The 17,871-nt window shown below is 48.7% G+C and overlaps 1 protein-coding gene across 1 annotated transcript in view; it reads left to right on the forward strand.

Moving 5' to 3' along the window:
- Window positions 1-17,871, forward strand: part of LOC111148711 (legumain) — a 33,308-nt gene extending 15,437 nt beyond the window's left edge. The window contains exons 3-14 of the mRNA XM_022505510.1: window positions 4,521-4,618; window positions 5,917-5,998; window positions 7,423-7,508; window positions 8,978-9,053; window positions 9,751-9,813; window positions 10,595-10,661; window positions 11,508-11,626; window positions 11,713-11,802; window positions 13,642-13,842; window positions 15,482-15,652; window positions 17,268-17,335; window positions 17,579-17,871. Coding sequence (XP_022361218.1) covers window positions 4,521-4,618; window positions 5,917-5,998; window positions 7,423-7,508; window positions 8,978-9,053; window positions 9,751-9,813; window positions 10,595-10,661; window positions 11,508-11,626; window positions 11,713-11,802; window positions 13,642-13,842; window positions 15,482-15,652; window positions 17,268-17,335; window positions 17,579-17,621 — 1,164 coding nt within the window. The 3' untranslated portion in view covers window positions 17,622-17,871. The remainder of the gene's footprint in view (window positions 1-4,520; window positions 4,619-5,916; window positions 5,999-7,422; window positions 7,509-8,977; window positions 9,054-9,750; window positions 9,814-10,594; window positions 10,662-11,507; window positions 11,627-11,712; window positions 11,803-13,641; window positions 13,843-15,481; window positions 15,653-17,267; window positions 17,336-17,578) is intronic.

Consider the following 17,871-nt stretch of genomic DNA (forward strand, 5'->3'; position numbering starts at 1 on the left):
TCGTCCAGATTATTGTCTTTTCTCTTGGGCAGAAAGAATAGAATTGCTGGGTCATATGGTACCTTTATGTTGAGCCTTTTCAGAAACCGTTAACTGCTTTCCAAAATGTCTGCAGTATTTGACGTTCCCACAAGCAGTGCATGGAGGAGGTCGCTGGTTCTCATGTTCCCGCCAACACTTGTTATTTTCTCTCTAGCTATGAATTGGTATCTTGCGGTTTTAATTGACATTTCCGAAATTACTAATGATATTGAGCATCTTCTTATGTGCTTTTTAGCCATTTGTGTATCTTAGGTGAACTGTTTGTCCAAAATCTTTTATTTTTGATTGGGTTGATTGTCGTATTGGGAGTTCTTTACACATTCCAGGTACAAGTTCTCTCAGTATGTGGTTTGCAGATGCTTTCTCTTGCTCTGTTACTTGTCTTTTCATTTTCTTAATGCTGTCTTTTGAAGCACTCAGGTTTTTAATTTGGCTGATGTCCAGTGTATTGTTTTTTTTTTTTTCTTTTTATAAACCATGCTTTTGGTGTTTTATCTTCAACATCTTTGGCTAAGGTCCTGAAGATTTTCTAAGTTATCTTCCAAAGTTTAATTATATTAGCCCTTACATTTAAGTCTATGATGCATTTTGGTTTAATTTTTGTAAATGGTGTGAAATGAAGGCCCAAGTTCATCTTTTTATGTGGATTTCCAAATAGTCCCCACCCCGTTTGTTGACAAGACTGTTCTTTCTCTGATGTGCAGGTGACCCTTGGAACAATATGGGTTTGAATTGCACAGGACCATTTATATGCAGATCTTTTTCTGTAAATACAGTACAGCATTGTAAATATATTTTCCTTATAATTTTCATAATAACCTTTTTTTTTCTCTAGCTACTTTATTTTAGGAATATAGTGCATAATACATTCAATATACGAAAGGAACTGAAAGTCCTTAAACTTTTTCAAAACTGTTTTGGCTATTCTGGGTTTTTTGCAATTTCCTATACGTTTTAGGATCATTTTGAACACTTCTGCAAAAAAACCTGCTGATCTCTTTTTTTAATTTTAATACTATTAAGTCTTCTGATCCACGAATATGAGGTATCTCTTTGTTTATTTGGATCTTTAATTTCCCTCTGCAACATTTTTGAATTTTCACTGTACAAGTCTTACGCTTTTGTTAGGTTTATTCCTAAGTGTCTTCCATGTTTTTAAATGAACCTGGCTTCTGCCAAAAGGAATCGATAGTAGGATGACTTGTCACCAAGGAGTGGGTGGGTGTGCCTGCTCACTTCTACTTTCATCATAAGGGTAAGTGAAATCTGACATACTGGTTTGAATTTTTTTTTTTTTAATGAAAAACAAAGCAAACAATGGTCTTTGTAGCGTGTGTGCAATTTCATAATAAAATGAATACCTGTATCAGACTTCAATAAAAAAAGATCATGACGAAGACCCTATCCTCTATCCGATCCAGTCCCCCTCCCTTCCCTTCAGAGGGTGAACACCTGAATTTTCTCTAAGTCATTCCTTCACTTTGCTTTATGGTTTCACCGTATGAGTATTTAATTGTAAACAACATAATGTTTGCTTGCCCTGTTTTGGTCTCTGTGTAACTGTAATGATAGTGAATGTATTTTTCTACGACTTACTCTTTTTCTCATTATGTTCCTGAGGTTCATCTGTTTTGAAACATGGGCTGTATTTCATTCATTCCTCCATCCACTTCCGTGAGCTTTATGGGATCACATTATATGAGCACAGGAGTTTATTTTTCCAGCTATTGATGGTCCTTTGGGTTATTTCTTGTTTTTGTTTTGTTTTATTTTGTTTTTTTGCTGTGAGTAATCCTCCACTGCACATGGGTAGAGTTTCTGCAGGGTTTTGCTAGGAGCAGAATCACTGAGTTGGCAGGGATGAGCCTCAGCTCAGTTGGATAATGGGAAGGTGTTTTCCTGAGTGGAGAGCCGATCCCAGTGAACCTCCACCATCAGTGGATTAGTTTCCTATTGTTGCTATAACAGATCACTACAAGCTTAGTGGCTTAACACATTTATTATGTTACAGCTCTGGACGTGAGAAACCTGAAATGGGTCTTACCATATTAAATCAGGGTGTCAGGAAGGCTGTGTTCCTTTCTGGGGACTCTGGAGGAGAGCTCATGTTCCTATCTTTTCCAGCTTTTATTTTATTTTATTTTATAGTCAAAGTTTCTTTTTTTTTTTTTTTTAAGATTTTATTTATTTATTTGAGTGAGAGAATGAGAGGGAGCATGAGAGGGGCGAGGGGCAGAGGGAGAAGCAGACGCCCCACTGAGCAGGGAGCCTGATGTGGAACTCGATCCTGGGTCTCCAGGATCATGACCTGAGCCGATGGCAGTCACTTAACCAACTGAGCCACCCAGGTGCCCTCTTTTCCAGCTGTAAGAGGCTGTCTTCATTCTTTGGCCCATGGCCCCTTCCTCCGTGTTCAAACCAGCAGTGACAGTTGAGTCTTTTCTTACATCAAATCCTTGACATTGACTCCTCCTTCCACATTCAGGGACCCCTGTGATCACGCTGGGCCCACCGGAATAATCCTGGATAACCTCTGTATTTTAGGATCAGCCGATGAGCCATCTTAAATCCATCCATGTCTTAATTCCCCTTTGTCATGTGGCGTGACCTAGTTACAAGCTCTGGGGATTAGGATGTGGACATCTTTGGGGGCTGTTTCCTTTCTTACCATAGCTGGTGTTGAGGATTCTCATTATTCCACAGAAACAAGGATTTAAATGTTTAAACAGTTTGTGTATATATGAAATACTTAGTCATTATTTTCAAATGACTTCTTTAGATTTTCAGCTGTTCACGCTCCCCAGGCTTCTCTAACTTTCATGATTAGTCATGTCAAGTTCTGGAGTCAGAGTGCCAGACGTATCTCATTCAGAGCTGGGTGACTCAGGCAGGTCTCCTCCCCTCCCTAAGCTCCCTTTTCCTTATCTATAAAGTGGGGATCATTACCTTGACCGTGTAGGGTTGCTACGAGAATCATTGACATAATGCGTAGAAGTCCCAGCCTGGTGCCTGACAAGTACTAGAAAGTCGACACATGTATGAGAGTTCATGTTTATGCAGCCGTCCCCTCCTCCAGCAGCTCCCAAGGGCCAGACCCTGGGCTCGTCCACCCGGTGTTCAATGACTATGTATTTAACACCATTGTGGCTGTGAAGTCCTGTGAGGCATCCTTGGGGAAAGTGCTTGGCTGTAAGGCTTTACTGCCGTGCTCGGTGATGCGGAGAGTGTAACGTGTGCAGGAGGACCAGTTCATAAAGCTCTTCCTTAGAGAGGCAGATAGCTGGGCTCTTTATTCTCTTCATGCTTATGTCTTTGTTCGTTCCTTTTTTTTTTTTTTTTAAGATTTACTTATTTTAGAGAGCACACAAGCAGGGGGAAAGGCAGAGGGAGAAGGGAGAGAATCTCAAGCAGACACCACACCGACTGTGGAGCCTGACGCAGGGTTCTATTTCACGATCCTGAGATCGTGAACCTGAGCCAAAATCCAGAGTCAAACACTTAACGGGACTAAGCCACCCCAGGTCCCCTATGTCTTTGTTCTTGAAAGACACCATGAAACAGAAGCAGAAAGTTGGGGGGCATTTTTCTTCTGGTCCTCAAGTGACTCCCATGTCCTGGAGTATACCACGTGTCATCCGGGAAAGGAAGCAAAGAATGTCTTCACCCTTTTAAGGACAAGGAGTCACATTAACAAAGCTTGTCTTTCATCCCTAATGTTGTCACCCTTGCCGTCATTGTTATTTTTTTTTAAAGATTTTATTTATTTATTTGACAGGCAGAGATCACAAGCAGGCAGAGAGAGAGGAGGAAGCAGGCTCCCTGCTGAGCAGAGAGCCCGATGCGGGGCTCATTCCCAAGACCCCGAGATCATGACCTGAGCCGAAGGCAGAGGCTTTAACCCACTGAGCCACCCAGGCGCTCCTCATTGTTATTTTTTTAAGCTAAAGAGTACATTAGTGCGTTCCTCCTGTCAATTCCTGAGCTGAACTTCTCAGTTTTTACTCAGTTCTCTGAACTGCAGCTTTGGCGGTGGAAGTTACTTGAATCAGAAGAATCCTGTTTGATACAGAAGTAAGCCTTGACCTGCAGTTCATCATTCCGTTCCTTGGACGTAGCTCAGTGCTTTCAGGGGACTTTTACTTGGTGTGGAAAAGGGAAATAAAATATCCAGCACCTCCTAAGGCCCTGGTCACCCATAGCGGTGGTGCTGTGTGTGCGCGTGCCTGTCCGTGTGTAGTCCACATCTATGCCAACTGCCAGACAGATGAGACTGTGGATAATGGGCAAGGTGGGGAAAGTTTAAAAATTGGGTTGAAAGAAATATTAATATATGTGTTTTAAAATCATTTAAATACCTGACCAATAGGGAATGATTCAGAGCATGTCTTCTATTGAGAAAGAATGTGTTGCTCCTTAGAACTCCAAAATCTGCTTCCTTCTGGGCAAAATCTAACACTTGACGAAATCATTTCTCCTAGGCGGATGCATGCCATGCCTACCAGATCGTTCACCGAAATGGGATTCCTGATGAGCAGATCATTGTGATGATGTATGATGACATAGCCAACTCAGAAGAGTAAGTAGGCAGTGTCTTGAACTTGATGGTGAATTCGGGGGGAAAAAAGTATGTATACACACACACACACACACACACACACACACATATATGTATATATATGTGTCTAATTTTTTCTTAGCATTTTTTAAGAGATTATTTATTTTAGAGAGAGAACACGTATACACTAGTGGGGACAGTAGAAGGGCAGAGGGAGAGAATCTCAAGCAGACTCTACACTGAACGTGGAGCCTGACCTGGGAGCTTGATCTCAGGACCCTGAGAGCATGACCTGAGCTGAAACCAAGAGTCAGACGCTAAACTCACTGAGCCACCCAGGCGTGCCCCTACCCCCTGCCAGGATATAATTTTCTTAAGCGCATATAAACTCACAGGAATCTTTAGAATTAGCGTTAGAATGCAGACCTTAGGATGTGACCAGACCCACAGATGGAATCCCACAGGGCTACTTCCTATGGAACTTGGAGCATAGCCAGGGTGCCTTGCTAGTGGCAGCGGCATAGGAAATGGGCACTGAAGGGTGTTCGGGGCTGGTGCTTTGGAAGAGTTTAAAGTATAGGTTCCTTCTGGGCTTAGAGAACTCACCATTGGATTCTGCGGTGCTTGATCCTGACCCCCAGACACGGTCGAGGGGCGGGGTGGTCAGCACACAGGGGACACCTCCACAGCCCTGTGCCTAGAAGGTTCTGGTTTGTAGCTTAGATCCGACGACCCTTTGCTTCTGTGCTTGTTTGTTTTCATTATTTGTTGAATTCAGTTTTACAACCTCACGCCTGCTTCTCAGATTTCTTGGAGATCAGGGGCAGCAGGTGGGTACCACACGTGACCGGTGCTTATCTTTCCACTCCTTGTTTTCCCTGCTCGAGCCAAGGTGGAGTGACCCCAGGATGGCTCATAATCCATTCTGAGTGTTCACATCTTCAGCTCTTGTCTTAAAGTCTTGTCTTTTGTCCTGGCTTTCTCTCTAGTTTTGCTCTGAGAGGCCTTTTGCTCAGGTCTTGGCCCCAGGATGCTATATGGTTGCCACAGGAGGCCAGGCACACCTGTCCTCAGTTTCCAGGACAGCCCTTCACCACTCCCGCCAAGAACTCAAGGCCTGTGGGCTGCCTGAGACCAGCCCCCCCACCCCCCACCCCTGTTCTATAGCCCCTGGCATGTGGGCAACCATGTGGGCGATGAGACACGGCTTTGGCAAACACAGTCACTTTCTGCTTATATACATACGGGGGTGTATTTTTGAAGAGAGATTTCCAAGACATGTCCCATTGCCTGCTTCAGAGGTATCCTTTGGTTTTCAGCAACCCCACGCCAGGAATCGTGATCAACAGACCCAATGGCTCCGACGTGTATGCGGGGGTCCTGAAGGACTACACCGGTGAGGTGAGGGGTGCGGGCTGGAGGCAGCACAGGCCGTTTCCGTTCCGGGGATGGTTTTCCCCTCGTTCTTGCATTTCCAGGGTCAGAACCTCACTAGACTGATCTCTGGTCATTGCTTCATGTTTCTAGTAAGATTCATGCTTGAGGAATGATTTCTGAGAGTTTTGTAAGAAAGCTGAGGGAAAACATGGGGAGAAGAGTTAGTCTACTGATCTTTAGTTTCTAGTCTTACACTTTAAGCCTGAAAATAGATTTCCCTCAGTAATACCTGATTTTCTTAAGGTCTTGGTGCTAATCCAATTATAGATTGGTGCTATTTTCTGAAAATCAGTGTTCTCAGCACCAGCCCTGGTGCAGCGTATCCCTGGATTTCGCTGAAGATAGGTTTTCATTAATTATTTATCGTATGTCACTTCCGAATTAAATCCCTCCTAATCGATTTCAAGTTGTATTAATTGACACATTTTTTTTAAAAAAGCTCTGTAATGATGCCGCCTTATGGTTTGCCACAGTCTCTCTTTCCTGATTTCAGAGGGATCGTGTAGGAACTAATATTCCTGGTGGTAAAGAAGCATTTATCCAAAATTTAGCAGTTCTTTCAGTTTCTTTTAAATTCAAGTACACTTAAATTGAACACATCATACGTGTAATATTGATGATCCCATTTTTATGAAATTATTTTTATATAGTGAGATAAGGAAATGTCTGGAATCTTAGGTTGTAAGATTGTTGGTAAGATTTTAGGTGGTAAGATTCCCCCCCCCACTTTTATAGTTTTCTGGATTGCTTTTTTTAAATGATCAGACATCCATGTTACCTTTTTTTTTTTTTTTTTAAGATTTTATTTGTTTGACAGAGAGAAAGAGCATAAGTGGGCAGAGCGGCAGGCAGAGGGAGAGGGAGAAGCAGGCTCCCTGCTGAGCAGAGAGCCTGACAGGGGGCTGGATCCCAGGACCCTGGGATCATGACCTGAGCCAGGTGCCCCCAGTGTTATCTTTAATCTTTAAGGAAATCAAGCATCCTTGGGAATTGACCTTCTAGGCTGCATATTGGACGCAAAGGGAGGCCCAGGGCTGAAGTTTCCCTCCCTTTTTGCTGTGCCTCTGGGGGTGCTTTGCTCTTCCTCCACTGTTTGTCCCTACCTCCCCGCATCTTTGGGTTTCCCTACCTGGACTTTGTAATGGTCAGGAAGGAATGGAAAGCTTGCTGAGTTGCCATCAGCCAAAGGCAAGGGGATTTGACAAGGGATCATGCACAGGCCCCAGAAACACTGGCCTTGCTTTGGGTCTTACCTGGCTCCAAAGTGTTCGCACTTAAAGCTGGAGCCTTGAAGGGGGTGGAGCGCGGGCCCGGGGCTGCCACAGACTCCGCAGACGCTCGGATTGGGAATGACAGCTGCAGCTGGTTTTCACTTCAACTCTTTGTAGGACGTCACCCCACAGAATTTCCTCGCCGTCTTGAGAGGTGATGAGGAAGCAGTGAAGGGCAAAGGATCTGGAAAGGTCTTGAAGAGGTAATGTCTGTTTTGTGGCTCCCACACTTTTCTGAATGCCTTGGGACCCAGAAGAGGTGGCGTTCTTTACTCTTGGCCTGTCTCCTGCTGAGAAGTGACAGAGCCGGGAGCTCTGTCCTGACTTAAGACAGGCTGTGCAGAGCTGGCGGCTTTTTTGGGGAGCCTGTTTGTGTCCTGAATTCACCCAAGGAGCTACGATCCCTCATTATTGTTTTGTTTTGTTTTGAAGATTTTATTTATTTATTTGACAGAGAGAGATCACATGTAGGCAGAGAGGCAGGCAGGGAGGGAGAGGAGGAAGCAGGCTCTCTGCAGAGCAGAGAGCCTGATGTGGGGCTCGATCCCAGGACCCTGGGATCATGACCTGATCCGAAGGCAGAGGCTTAACCCACTGAGCCACCCAGGTGCCCCATTCCTCATTATTGTTAATGAAATGTTCCCTGTCACTTGAACCCACTGCTTTTTTGCTGTCCACGGATCCTAGAGCTGGTATGTTCCGCCACCATCGGGATACACCGAGACAGGCACAGAGCCTCGCAGCCGGTCGTGTCAGAGGGTCTGGCCTGCCAGTTCCGTGCCGTGTTCGAGGTCAGCCTGGTGGGGAGAGGAGCACATTCATGCACACAGACAGCGCCAGCCTTTGTGCTGGGGAAAACCAGTCCCACTGCTTGCCGCAGGCTGTGGGTCAGAGATGTGTAGCGTCCCTTCATACGGCACTTCTCAGTGATGGCAGGGACTTGGGTGCCATGCCTCGGACTGTCTCAGTGGTGCTGTTCCTCTCAGGAGGGAAAGGGCAGGCATGGGGAAGTGTGTGGGCAGGCAGATGGGGGGGGGGCAGTCGGTGTGCAGGCTGAGGGGCCCAGAAGGGAAGGAGTCAGAGCTGAAGGACTGTGTTCCTCTGTGTGTCCTGGCTTCCTTCCTCATTTGGGGGCAATCTGGTTGGAGAGTGTGGCTGCTAGCATGGGGCCCAATTACCAAAGGACCCCCCTCCCCCAATTTGAATCACACCTGGTCCTATGACTGACTGCTCAGCGAATGTCCCCTCCTCCCCAGCCATCATTCATAGCTTTGAAACTCTCCATGTGCCTTGTGGTTCAAGGTAACCCTCTGCAGGAGCGGAGGGTGAAGGCCTATAGCAGGCCCTGTGTTCCTCTTCATTGAGAGACTATAGTCCTCAAGGCTCTTCTTTTTTTTTTTTTTTTAAGATTTTATTTATTTATTTGACAGACAGATCACAAGTAGGCAGAGAGAGAGGAAGGGAAGCAGGCTCCCCGCTGAGCAGAGAGCCCGATGCGGGACTCGATCCCAGGACCCTGAGATCATGACCTGAGCCGAAGGCAGCGGCTTAACCCACTGAGCCACCCAGGCGCCCCCTCAAGGCTCTTCTTTCTCACAGCAGCTTTTCAGAGAAATGGAAATGGGGATAGGAATTGGTTTGACTCTCCTTGTCTGTCACCCTCTCTTGGCAGTGGCCCCCGGGATCATGTGTTCATTTACTTCACCGATCATGGAGCTACTGGCATACTGGTGTTTCCAAATGACGACGTGAGTTTCCCTTAACATTGTTTTTTGTTTAACATTTTTTATTTATTTGTCAGAGAAAGAGAGCACAAGGAGGGGAGTGGCAGGCAGAGGGAGAGGGAGAAGCAGGCTCCCTTGGAGCAGGGAGCCAGATGTGGATCAATCCCAGGACCCCGGGATCATGATCTGAGCCGAAGGCAGATGCTTAACTGAGCCATCCAGGTATCCAGTTTTTCTTAACATTGTGAGGACAAAGTAGAAAACTGGCAAAAGCTCAGGGTCGACATTCAGACTGTGATGTGTATTTCTAGTGTTCTACCAGGGTTGATTTCTGTGTGTGGCAAGCGAGTATAGGGGCCACGCTTAGCGGCCTGAAATCTATCTAGATGTATCTCAGGTTTTGCATATATTTCTCTTCATATCCCAGCTTCAGTAAACTGTCACCAGACTTGGCTATGTGGCACTAGAGGCAATAATAGAACCCAGCCTCTGAATGCTCCAGACAAAAAATGAACGAGAAAGCACATTCTTTTCCCCCTTTTAAATATTTGAATAAAAATGCGAGGTACCACTTTGGGGTAATGCAGCCGGTCACCGTGATTCTTTCTAAGGGCCAGTAAATAAGAATTTACAAAGCAGCATTAGGGCTTTATTAGTGGGTTCTCCAGCAAATGATTTCTCTTGATATGTTGGTCCACATGTCAGTATTCTTACCTTTCAGCTTCACGTGAAGGATCTGAATGAGACCATCCGTTACATGTACGAACACAAAATGTACCAAAAGGTAACATCAGCACTTGGGGTGGCCTTGTGGGGAGGAGTGTGAGGAAGGCAGGAGACGCAGAGCCAACCCTCCCCACGACACCCCAACTCCAAATGGTTGTTTTCTGGAGAGTGTCCTTGTGATCAGTCTTGACCACTGGTTTTCCAGGATTCACCCTTAGTGACTCTAGGGCTTTAGCTGTTAGCTCAGAATCACTAGAGCTCTAGTTAAAACACAGTGTGGACCCACCTACAGAGTTTGACTCAGAGGCCTGGGGTGAGGCTTGAGAACTGGACTGAGTTGACACTGACTCTAATGGTCTGGGGACCACGCTTTGAAGACCACTGTTCTTAGCATTGACTCCAGTTTGGGAGCCGCTGGGGAGGAAAACACCGCCGTCTTATTTGGCCCCGGCCCGTCCCTGTAGCAGCCTTTATACAAACTGAATGGTCTGAACACATATGAGATAGAAATGTGGAAATTGGCCTGCCGCACCGTCTCCCTGCGTTGGATGGAGGAACGGTTCTCTTAAGCATTATCTGTGGCACCATTTGCCCTGCGTCATTTCAACTAATAGATCATTTTAGTCTGTTAGTTATGGATAGATTGGAGTCCTTCTGGTTTGTCTGACAACAGCTTCTGTAGCCTCCAGCAGCAGCCTCTCCCAACAGAGATCTCTCCTAGAAGCAAAAGTAAAAGACCCTTAAGAATGGGTGAGAAGAGTGGGCAGGGCCAGAGTAGCGTCTGTGTGAGGTCTGTGCCTGGCCAGCGTGTGAGGTCACCCGTCTTGTTCGCCTCACAGATGGTCTTCTACATTGAAGCCTGTGAGTCTGGGTCCATGATGAAGCACCTGCCCACCGACATCAATGGTAGGTGGTGGGAGCACTGGCCTCCGAGCCAGGCCAGCTGAGCAGGTTGCTCGGTGGCACAGTTGGTCATTCCCCGATTCTGCCGACATGAAGAACCAAGTGGTCTATAGAAGTAGGGGCCTAGGGCAGCCCCTAGAAGTCGGGGAAGAGGCTTCCCTGGGAGCAGCTCTGGACTTCTCTTCAATATTAGTGGTCCAGGAGTAAAGAATCTGATGGAAGCCTCATGGTCCTCTTCCAGGTCTTGGTGAAGCTACTTAAGTCCAAGATCACGTAGTCTTTGGACCAGCTTTGCGATGCATTGCTTGCTGGCTGCTGACCGTGGGCAGTTGACTTACCCTCTTTGACCCTCTGTTATCCCATCCGTAAAATGGGGATAAAGACAGTGCCTGTCTGGGGGGAGAGGCACATTTTAAGTGCTGACATTTGCCCAGCACCATTCTGAGCCCATAATAGCTAGATAGTAAATGGTGGCTATTACATACGTTCAAAGTGTTCGTTCAGTAGATGGTAATTTTCTCCAGAAATGAAATTAGATACATGTTCTTTGAGTTTCCAGAGCTATTAAAATCTTTCAGCGTTTTTCTAAAATAGCTTGGTGTCCCACTGAGCACGTGTGCTTGCTTATTCCTGCAGAAAGTGTCTATGGACCAGCTCCTCTTTTCTTCCACATTTAATTTTAGACAGTTTCTGTAACCGAACTCACGGGGCTGGGTACAGTCATGCCCTTGCGCCCTCCCTGCGCTGGTAGCTTTGACTGCCCCAGGGAAGAGGGAAAGGCTCACACAGCAGGTGGGACCCACAGCGGAGAACGGAGTGTGACGGCTGGATGTCTTAAATTCCTGCTAGTTTATGCGACCACCGCTGCGAACCCCAAAGAGTCATCCTACGCCTGTTACTACGATGAGAAGAGGTCCACGTACCTGGGGGACTGGTACAGCGTCAACTGGATGGAGGACTCAGATGTGGTGAGCCCCCAGGGGTCTGGCTGCACCGCTGAGGCCCAGCCGTCGGCTCTGATGGTCAGAGCACTTCCATGGTTTCCTCTTTGCAGGAGGATTTGACCAGAGAGACCCTCCACAAGCAGTACCAGCTGGTGAAGTCCCACACCAACACCAGCCACGTCATGCAGTACGGGAACAAGGTGAGGAGGGCCGCCCCCGCTCCTGCTGATGGCGGTGGAGCCTTGGGCCGACTCCCCTGGAACTTGTGGCTCTGAGTCCTGGGCATCATGCCTGGGCTCTGGGGTCAGACCTTCCCAGGTTCCCCCTTGCAAAGTTGTGAGATTTGGGGCAAGGTGCTTCTCTGAATCTCCATTTCCTCCTGGGTCAGAGCTTTAGCGTACAGTTAAAGAAGGTCGTGCATCGGAAACCCTCAGCAGGCCTGGCGCATGGTAAGAGGCCGCTGAATTGAAAGTCTCTGCGAGTGTCGGGTGGTGTTGCTTCACGCTGCAGCTCGTTACCTTTAACTTTGGGCTAGGATTTAGGGACTTCCGGCCCACCCCACCCCAGCTATGTTCAGAAGGGACCTAGTGGTTAAATGGGTAAGTTTATCAGGGCTCTCTGGGCAGAGGTCACAGCAGGTGGCTGCTGAAGGCTTGGGCCTTATGTGTCACCCGGGGTAGGGGGTGGCGCAACCCTTGCGATGTGCAGAGGAGGTGTTTGTGCACTTGTCCCTGTGACCAAACACCATTCCTCAGGTGGCCTGCTACCATCTGAGCTCCCACCGGCTGAGATCTGTTCCTTGGATGCAAACACTGTCCTTCTGGAAGGCCTTGTGAGCCAGTCAACCCAGCTGCCTCCAGCTCCTCATGGGCAGAGTGTGGACCAGAGCCTGGGACTCCGCAGGGTGGGCACAGGCCATGAGATGTGCCCTCAGGATGCCCTGGACCAGGCCGGGCTTCTTAGTGGTAGTGGTGGAGCAGGGAGCAGAGAGAAGGCAAGGGAAAGGTGACTCCCAGGAGGCAGGATCAGAGGTGGCACAGCCCTGGCTGCATGGGACAGGGGAAGGGGGGGCATCTGGTCACAGCTCTTTGCCCTGGGCTTCCTGTGTGCCTTGTGATTTCTTCCGCACTGGCTGTTCCTGGTCTTTGTTGAAGAGCTGTGATGGATCTTTTCCAAACCTTATGTGTTCATATGTATTAATGTGAATTTCATTTTTGTTTTAGAGCTTTTTAGATTATTTTTCATTCTATTTTTATTCTTTTTTTTTGTTTTGTGTTATTTATTTATTGGAGAGAGGGAGAGAGGGAGAGAGGGAGCACAAGATGGGGTAGGGTCTGAGGGAGAAACAGACTCCCTGCTGAGCAGAGAGCCCGATGCGAGACTTGATCCTGGGACCCTGGGATCATGACTTGAGTTGAAGGCAGACGATTAACCGACCGAGCCACCCAGGAGCCCCAGTTGTTGCCTGGTTTAAGAACAGAATTGCTTGCAGCATTTCTTTCTCTGATTGGGGTCCAGTCTGGAGTGACCTGTGCAGGCAGCAGAGCCTGGCTGATGTGCCCGTTTGGCCCTGACCGTCAGCCAGCCTGGCCCTCTGTGGCTTAGCTCTGCCCCGCTCAGTGGACCCAGACCTCAGCTCTAACCTGTTCTTTGTGCCCTCCTGCTCCCAGGTGCTGGGGCCCGGTGGGTGAGCCTGGGTAGGGCAGCACGACCCAGGGTTGCCGCTGGCTGAAACGACCCTGGTCCAAGCTCTGTGTGACAAGGGAGCAGTGATTACGTTTCCTACATGACGGAATTAGCAATTCTCCTGCGAAGGAAGCCAAGCATTTTTGAAGTTCATCATTGGTGGATTTCAGGGGCTCGGATGTGTTTTCTTGCCACCTGCTGAGGACCAAGTGTGCATTTCCAGGCCGCACCCGTGGCCCTTCAGTGGTCCTGAAACCACGTGGCGTGAACTATGAGCCTTCCACGGAGAGGCAGGATCCAGGACACGTTCGGGACGTGTGCCGCTCAGACTGGCTCTCTCCCTTTCTCCTCAGTCCATCTCCACCATGAAAGTGATGCAGTTTCAGGGGATGAAACACAAAGCCAGCTCTCCTATCTCCCTGCCTCCGGTCACACACCTTGACCTCACCCCGAGCCCTGAGGTGCCCCTCACCATCCTGAAAAGGAAGCTAATGAGCACCAATGACCTGCAGGAGTCCAGGAATCTCGTGGAGCAGATCCACAGGCATTTGGACGTAAGTAGTGGTTCAAGGAACCATTTCCTGCTGCTGCCCCCAGCCTCACCGGGCTGCCTGCATGAACTTGGTCTCTGCCTCCTGATGGTTACCCAGTACCACTTGGAGCTAGGTGACAGCACTCTGGGGCCACCCCTCCTGCCACATGGGATTATGTGGGGAAGGAGACTAACCTCTGTGCTCCATGTAACAGAGAAGCAAGTGAGCAGAGCACTGGCTGTCTTCATTCTCCATTAGTCAACTGACCTTGACCTCTTTGGTAGCAGGCAGCAGAGGATGAGGCTGTCTCTCTCCTATATCTGCCAGTAGGTCATGGCACGTGGGCCTTGCCCTCTTTTGTACCTGGTTGCTTAGAAAACATTTAAATATTGCCACTTGGTGAGTTATTAGCTAATCGTGGTTTGTTTTTTTTTTTTTTTAAATGCAATGTATAAAGTTTCTGCAGCCTTAGGAAATTGTAGTTATAGCCTCAGATTCTTCCTTAAAATGTTTGAGCAATCTTACAGTAACTGTTATTGCTACTTTAGTAGCTCATCTGATTGTTTGGAAGTGGCAGAATCCTGTTTCTGGTTCTAGCTGCACATCTAGAAGCCCCCGGGGAACGGGCTGTCGCTGGGCTACCAGGCGGAGGTGGTCTCCTTCAGCGGAGCTGGCTCTGTGGTGACTCGCCAGCCTCATGAGCACGGCGCTTGGGCATTCGAGAGCACAGCCTATGTTTTCTAGGAAAGATAACATCTCTCTGATCCGGTTTAAATTCCTGTCTCTAGTAATCCTGGCAGTCGGTGTCCCACGTCTGGTATATTTTTTGCTGGTCTTAGTGTAATACAGAGGTCCTCCTACTTGTTGGTCTGGGACCTCTTTATGGTCCTACTAAAATTTTGATTCCAGGGTGCTGTTGTCTAAGTGGTGTTCTGGTGATAGTTGCTACATCAGAAACGTACACTGAGATTTTGAAAATATTAACTGATTAAGAAATAATAATAAATCCATTTTGCAGTGTGGTATTTCTTTTATTCATCCTTTGGGAAGGAAACAGTGCCCCTCCCCATATCCCTCTTTCTGGTGGTTCTGGACTAGATGGGCAAAGGTGCCCGTGAACACACAGCACCATTCAGGGGACAGCAGGCTACTCTGGGGCACAGTCTCTACACCCCCCCCCCGCCTTTTCTCAGAGTGGGCCAGGCCTGCTGTTCAGGGAGATAGATTTATAGGTTTCTGTCGTGTCAGAAGACCCTGAAAAGGCAGACTATTTCTCAAGGTTTCTGGCAATTACTGGAAGTTTCCCATGCACATCTCTTGCCTCCTGCAGAACGCCTCTGTTGGCATCTATTTTATTTTATATTTTAAGATTTTATTTATTTGAGAGAAAAAGTGAATGAGCATGAGCAGGGAGAGGGGCAGAAGGAGAAGCAGACTCCCCGCTGAGCAGGGAGCCTGACGCGGGATCAATACCAAGATCCTGGGACCATGACCTGAGCTGAAGGCAGACACCTACCCACCTGAGCCCCCCGGGCGCCCCTGTTGGCATCTGTTTTAACATGCTAGGTGAGAAGCTGCATGAAGAGAGGTCTAACAGATCCAGGGTTCCGAGAGAGATTGCGTGACTTAAGGCACATTTTGAAAACGTGTGTCTCCGCAGGCAAGGCACGTCATCCAGAAGTCAGTGCAGAAGATCGTCTCCTTGCTCACCAGCTCAGATGCTGAGGCCGAGGGGCTGTTGTCGCGGAGAGCCGAGCTCAGGGCACACGAGTGCTACCAGGCCGCTGTGTCCCACTTCCGCACGCGCTGCTTCAACTGGCACTTGTCCACGGTAGGCTGGGGCCTGGGGCCACACCACACCACCTACCCTGGGCCCGCAGAGCCCTTCCCTGCGTCTTAAACCCCCAAAGCTAAATTAATATTGGCCACTGGAAATCTCATAAGATGCATGGTCTTCTAGAAGGTTCCATCCAGGCTCAGGATACAGTGCACTCATTCAGAGGCCTTTGATGGGGACAAGAGGGGGAGGGTCAGCCCGATCACTGACCACGAATGCTGGCCCCAGACAACACTCAGTTGTCCAGTGGGTAGGAGTTTACCAGTCGTGGCCCAACTCCTTCCCTGTGTTTGACTGACGGGATATTCCTTCTCTCCCATCTTTGCAGTCTCCCTGCCACACCCCCTCCCTCACCCCGGTCTGTTTTGACCCCTCCCCGAGATTGAGTGTTGAAGTCAGGCCCTGGTAGAACGTCGGGTTGGTGGTCAGTGCCGTGTGATGCCCGGAGCCTTCTAGGGAGGGGGTCAGCCAACCGGCCCCCAGCCCGATCCTGCCCACAACCTGTTTTTAAGAACAGTTGTACTGGAACACAGCCGTGCTGTAATTGTGGCGTAGTTTCTCTGGCTACTTTCACACTCGCAGACTCCAGTAGTTCACACAGCCCACAAAGCCAAAAATGTTTCCCGTCCGGCCCTTCCCAGAAGAAGTTTGCCAACTTCTGCTTTAGAGTCACGCTCTCCCCGGCTGTAGTTACTGGCCTCGAAGGGCTGCTTGAAGTCACATTTAGGTCAATTAAATTAAGCCAAATGAAATGCAGCGGGAAGCTCGGTTTCTTAGCCGCTCCAGCCACATTTTGGGTGTTCAGTAGCCACACGTGGCTGGAGGCTACTGAATTAGAGAATTTGATAGAACATTCCCATCACTGTAGAAAGCCTTGTCGGGCCATGGTGTGTGCACCTGGTCATGCCTGAATGCTTCAGAGATGGGGCCCGGGTCACTTTGAGGTGGCTCTCCATTATTTGGAAGCTCTCAAGTTTATTTTGTCTTGTATTTAACTTTGTAAGGAACGTGCTTTTCTTACTTGATAATGAAGAATGTCCCCCTTATTTAATCAATGCTTTGTCTTCTGGTGCCAACTCTTTTGCCCTCTGGAATCACACAAAGCAGATCTCCTCCTCCTTCCCCCTGAGAGTTCTCACATTGCCCCAGAAGGTTTTGCAAGATAAACATTCACAGTTATCTCAGTCTTTCCCTGGGGCCATCTGGCTTGGCATCCATTTCCCATCCTGCTTTCCTCCGTGTGTTCCTCCCAGAATGAGGTTCCCAGAGCCAAAGCCAGGTGGGCAAGGTTGCGGGGGGTTCCTATTAAGACGGAAGCGGGACCACGGTGGGCCCTCTGTTGGGAGGCCTGAGCTGGTACCGACATGCTCTTGGAGGCTTGCTAGCCCCCAGGCCCAAGGGCCTTTTTCACGGGAGGGAGCCCATAAATCATCCTGGGTACTAAAAAGAGGTCCTGGAGGATCCATGAGCCCCGAAAAAAGGTCAGGGACCACAGGTCAAGGTGCTTTACACCTGTAACCGCAAAAGTGTGGGATATTCCCAAGTCAAGAGGTGATAGTATGGTGAGACGATGGCGTCTGACTGTCTTTTTTGGTTTGTTTGCCTCTAGTACGAGTATGCTCTGAGACACCTGTACGTGCTGGTCAACCTTTGTGAGGAACCTTACCCGATTGACAGGTGAATGCACACGTGGCCTGCGGGCTCGGTGTCCCTTTGCAAGCCGGCAGGAGCAGCACTTCTAGCCTTCTCTGCCAGCGGCTCCCTCTCACCGCCGGTCGAGGAGCTCAGGCTAGATGCTCCCTCCACGACCCTTGTGGGGCGGGTCTGTCGTCAAGGACGACCTGTTCTGGGTTGGGTTGTTTGGGATCATTTCTCCAGACATGACCTGGGTCACCAGCCTCTTCTTCCTGCTTCTTACAGAATACGGTTGGCCATGGACAAGGTGTGCCTTCAATACTACTGAAACACTGCCTTCCTGATGCTTTTCCACGAGCGAACACTGTTCCTCACAACGTGTGCTCAGTCGGAAGAGGGGGAGCCAGCGGGAGGCCGCCCCAGGGGCTCCGGGCTCGCCTAGGGAATGCGGTTGGGCCACCCACCCTGTGGGCCTTACCTCCTTCCCCAGCTCTTGCCGGTTCTCTGTGCCGTTCCAATAAAACTACACATTGGCCTGGGTAAAGCTCAGTGTGGAGAAAGGTATATTTGCTTTTTGA

This window comes from Enhydra lutris, unplaced genomic scaffold (genome assembly GCF_002288905.1).
Source record: "Enhydra lutris kenyoni isolate GAN:26980312 unplaced genomic scaffold, ASM228890v2 scaffoldscaffold20, whole genome shotgun sequence".
Taxonomy (NCBI): Eukaryota; Metazoa; Chordata; class Mammalia; order Carnivora; family Mustelidae; genus Enhydra; species Enhydra lutris.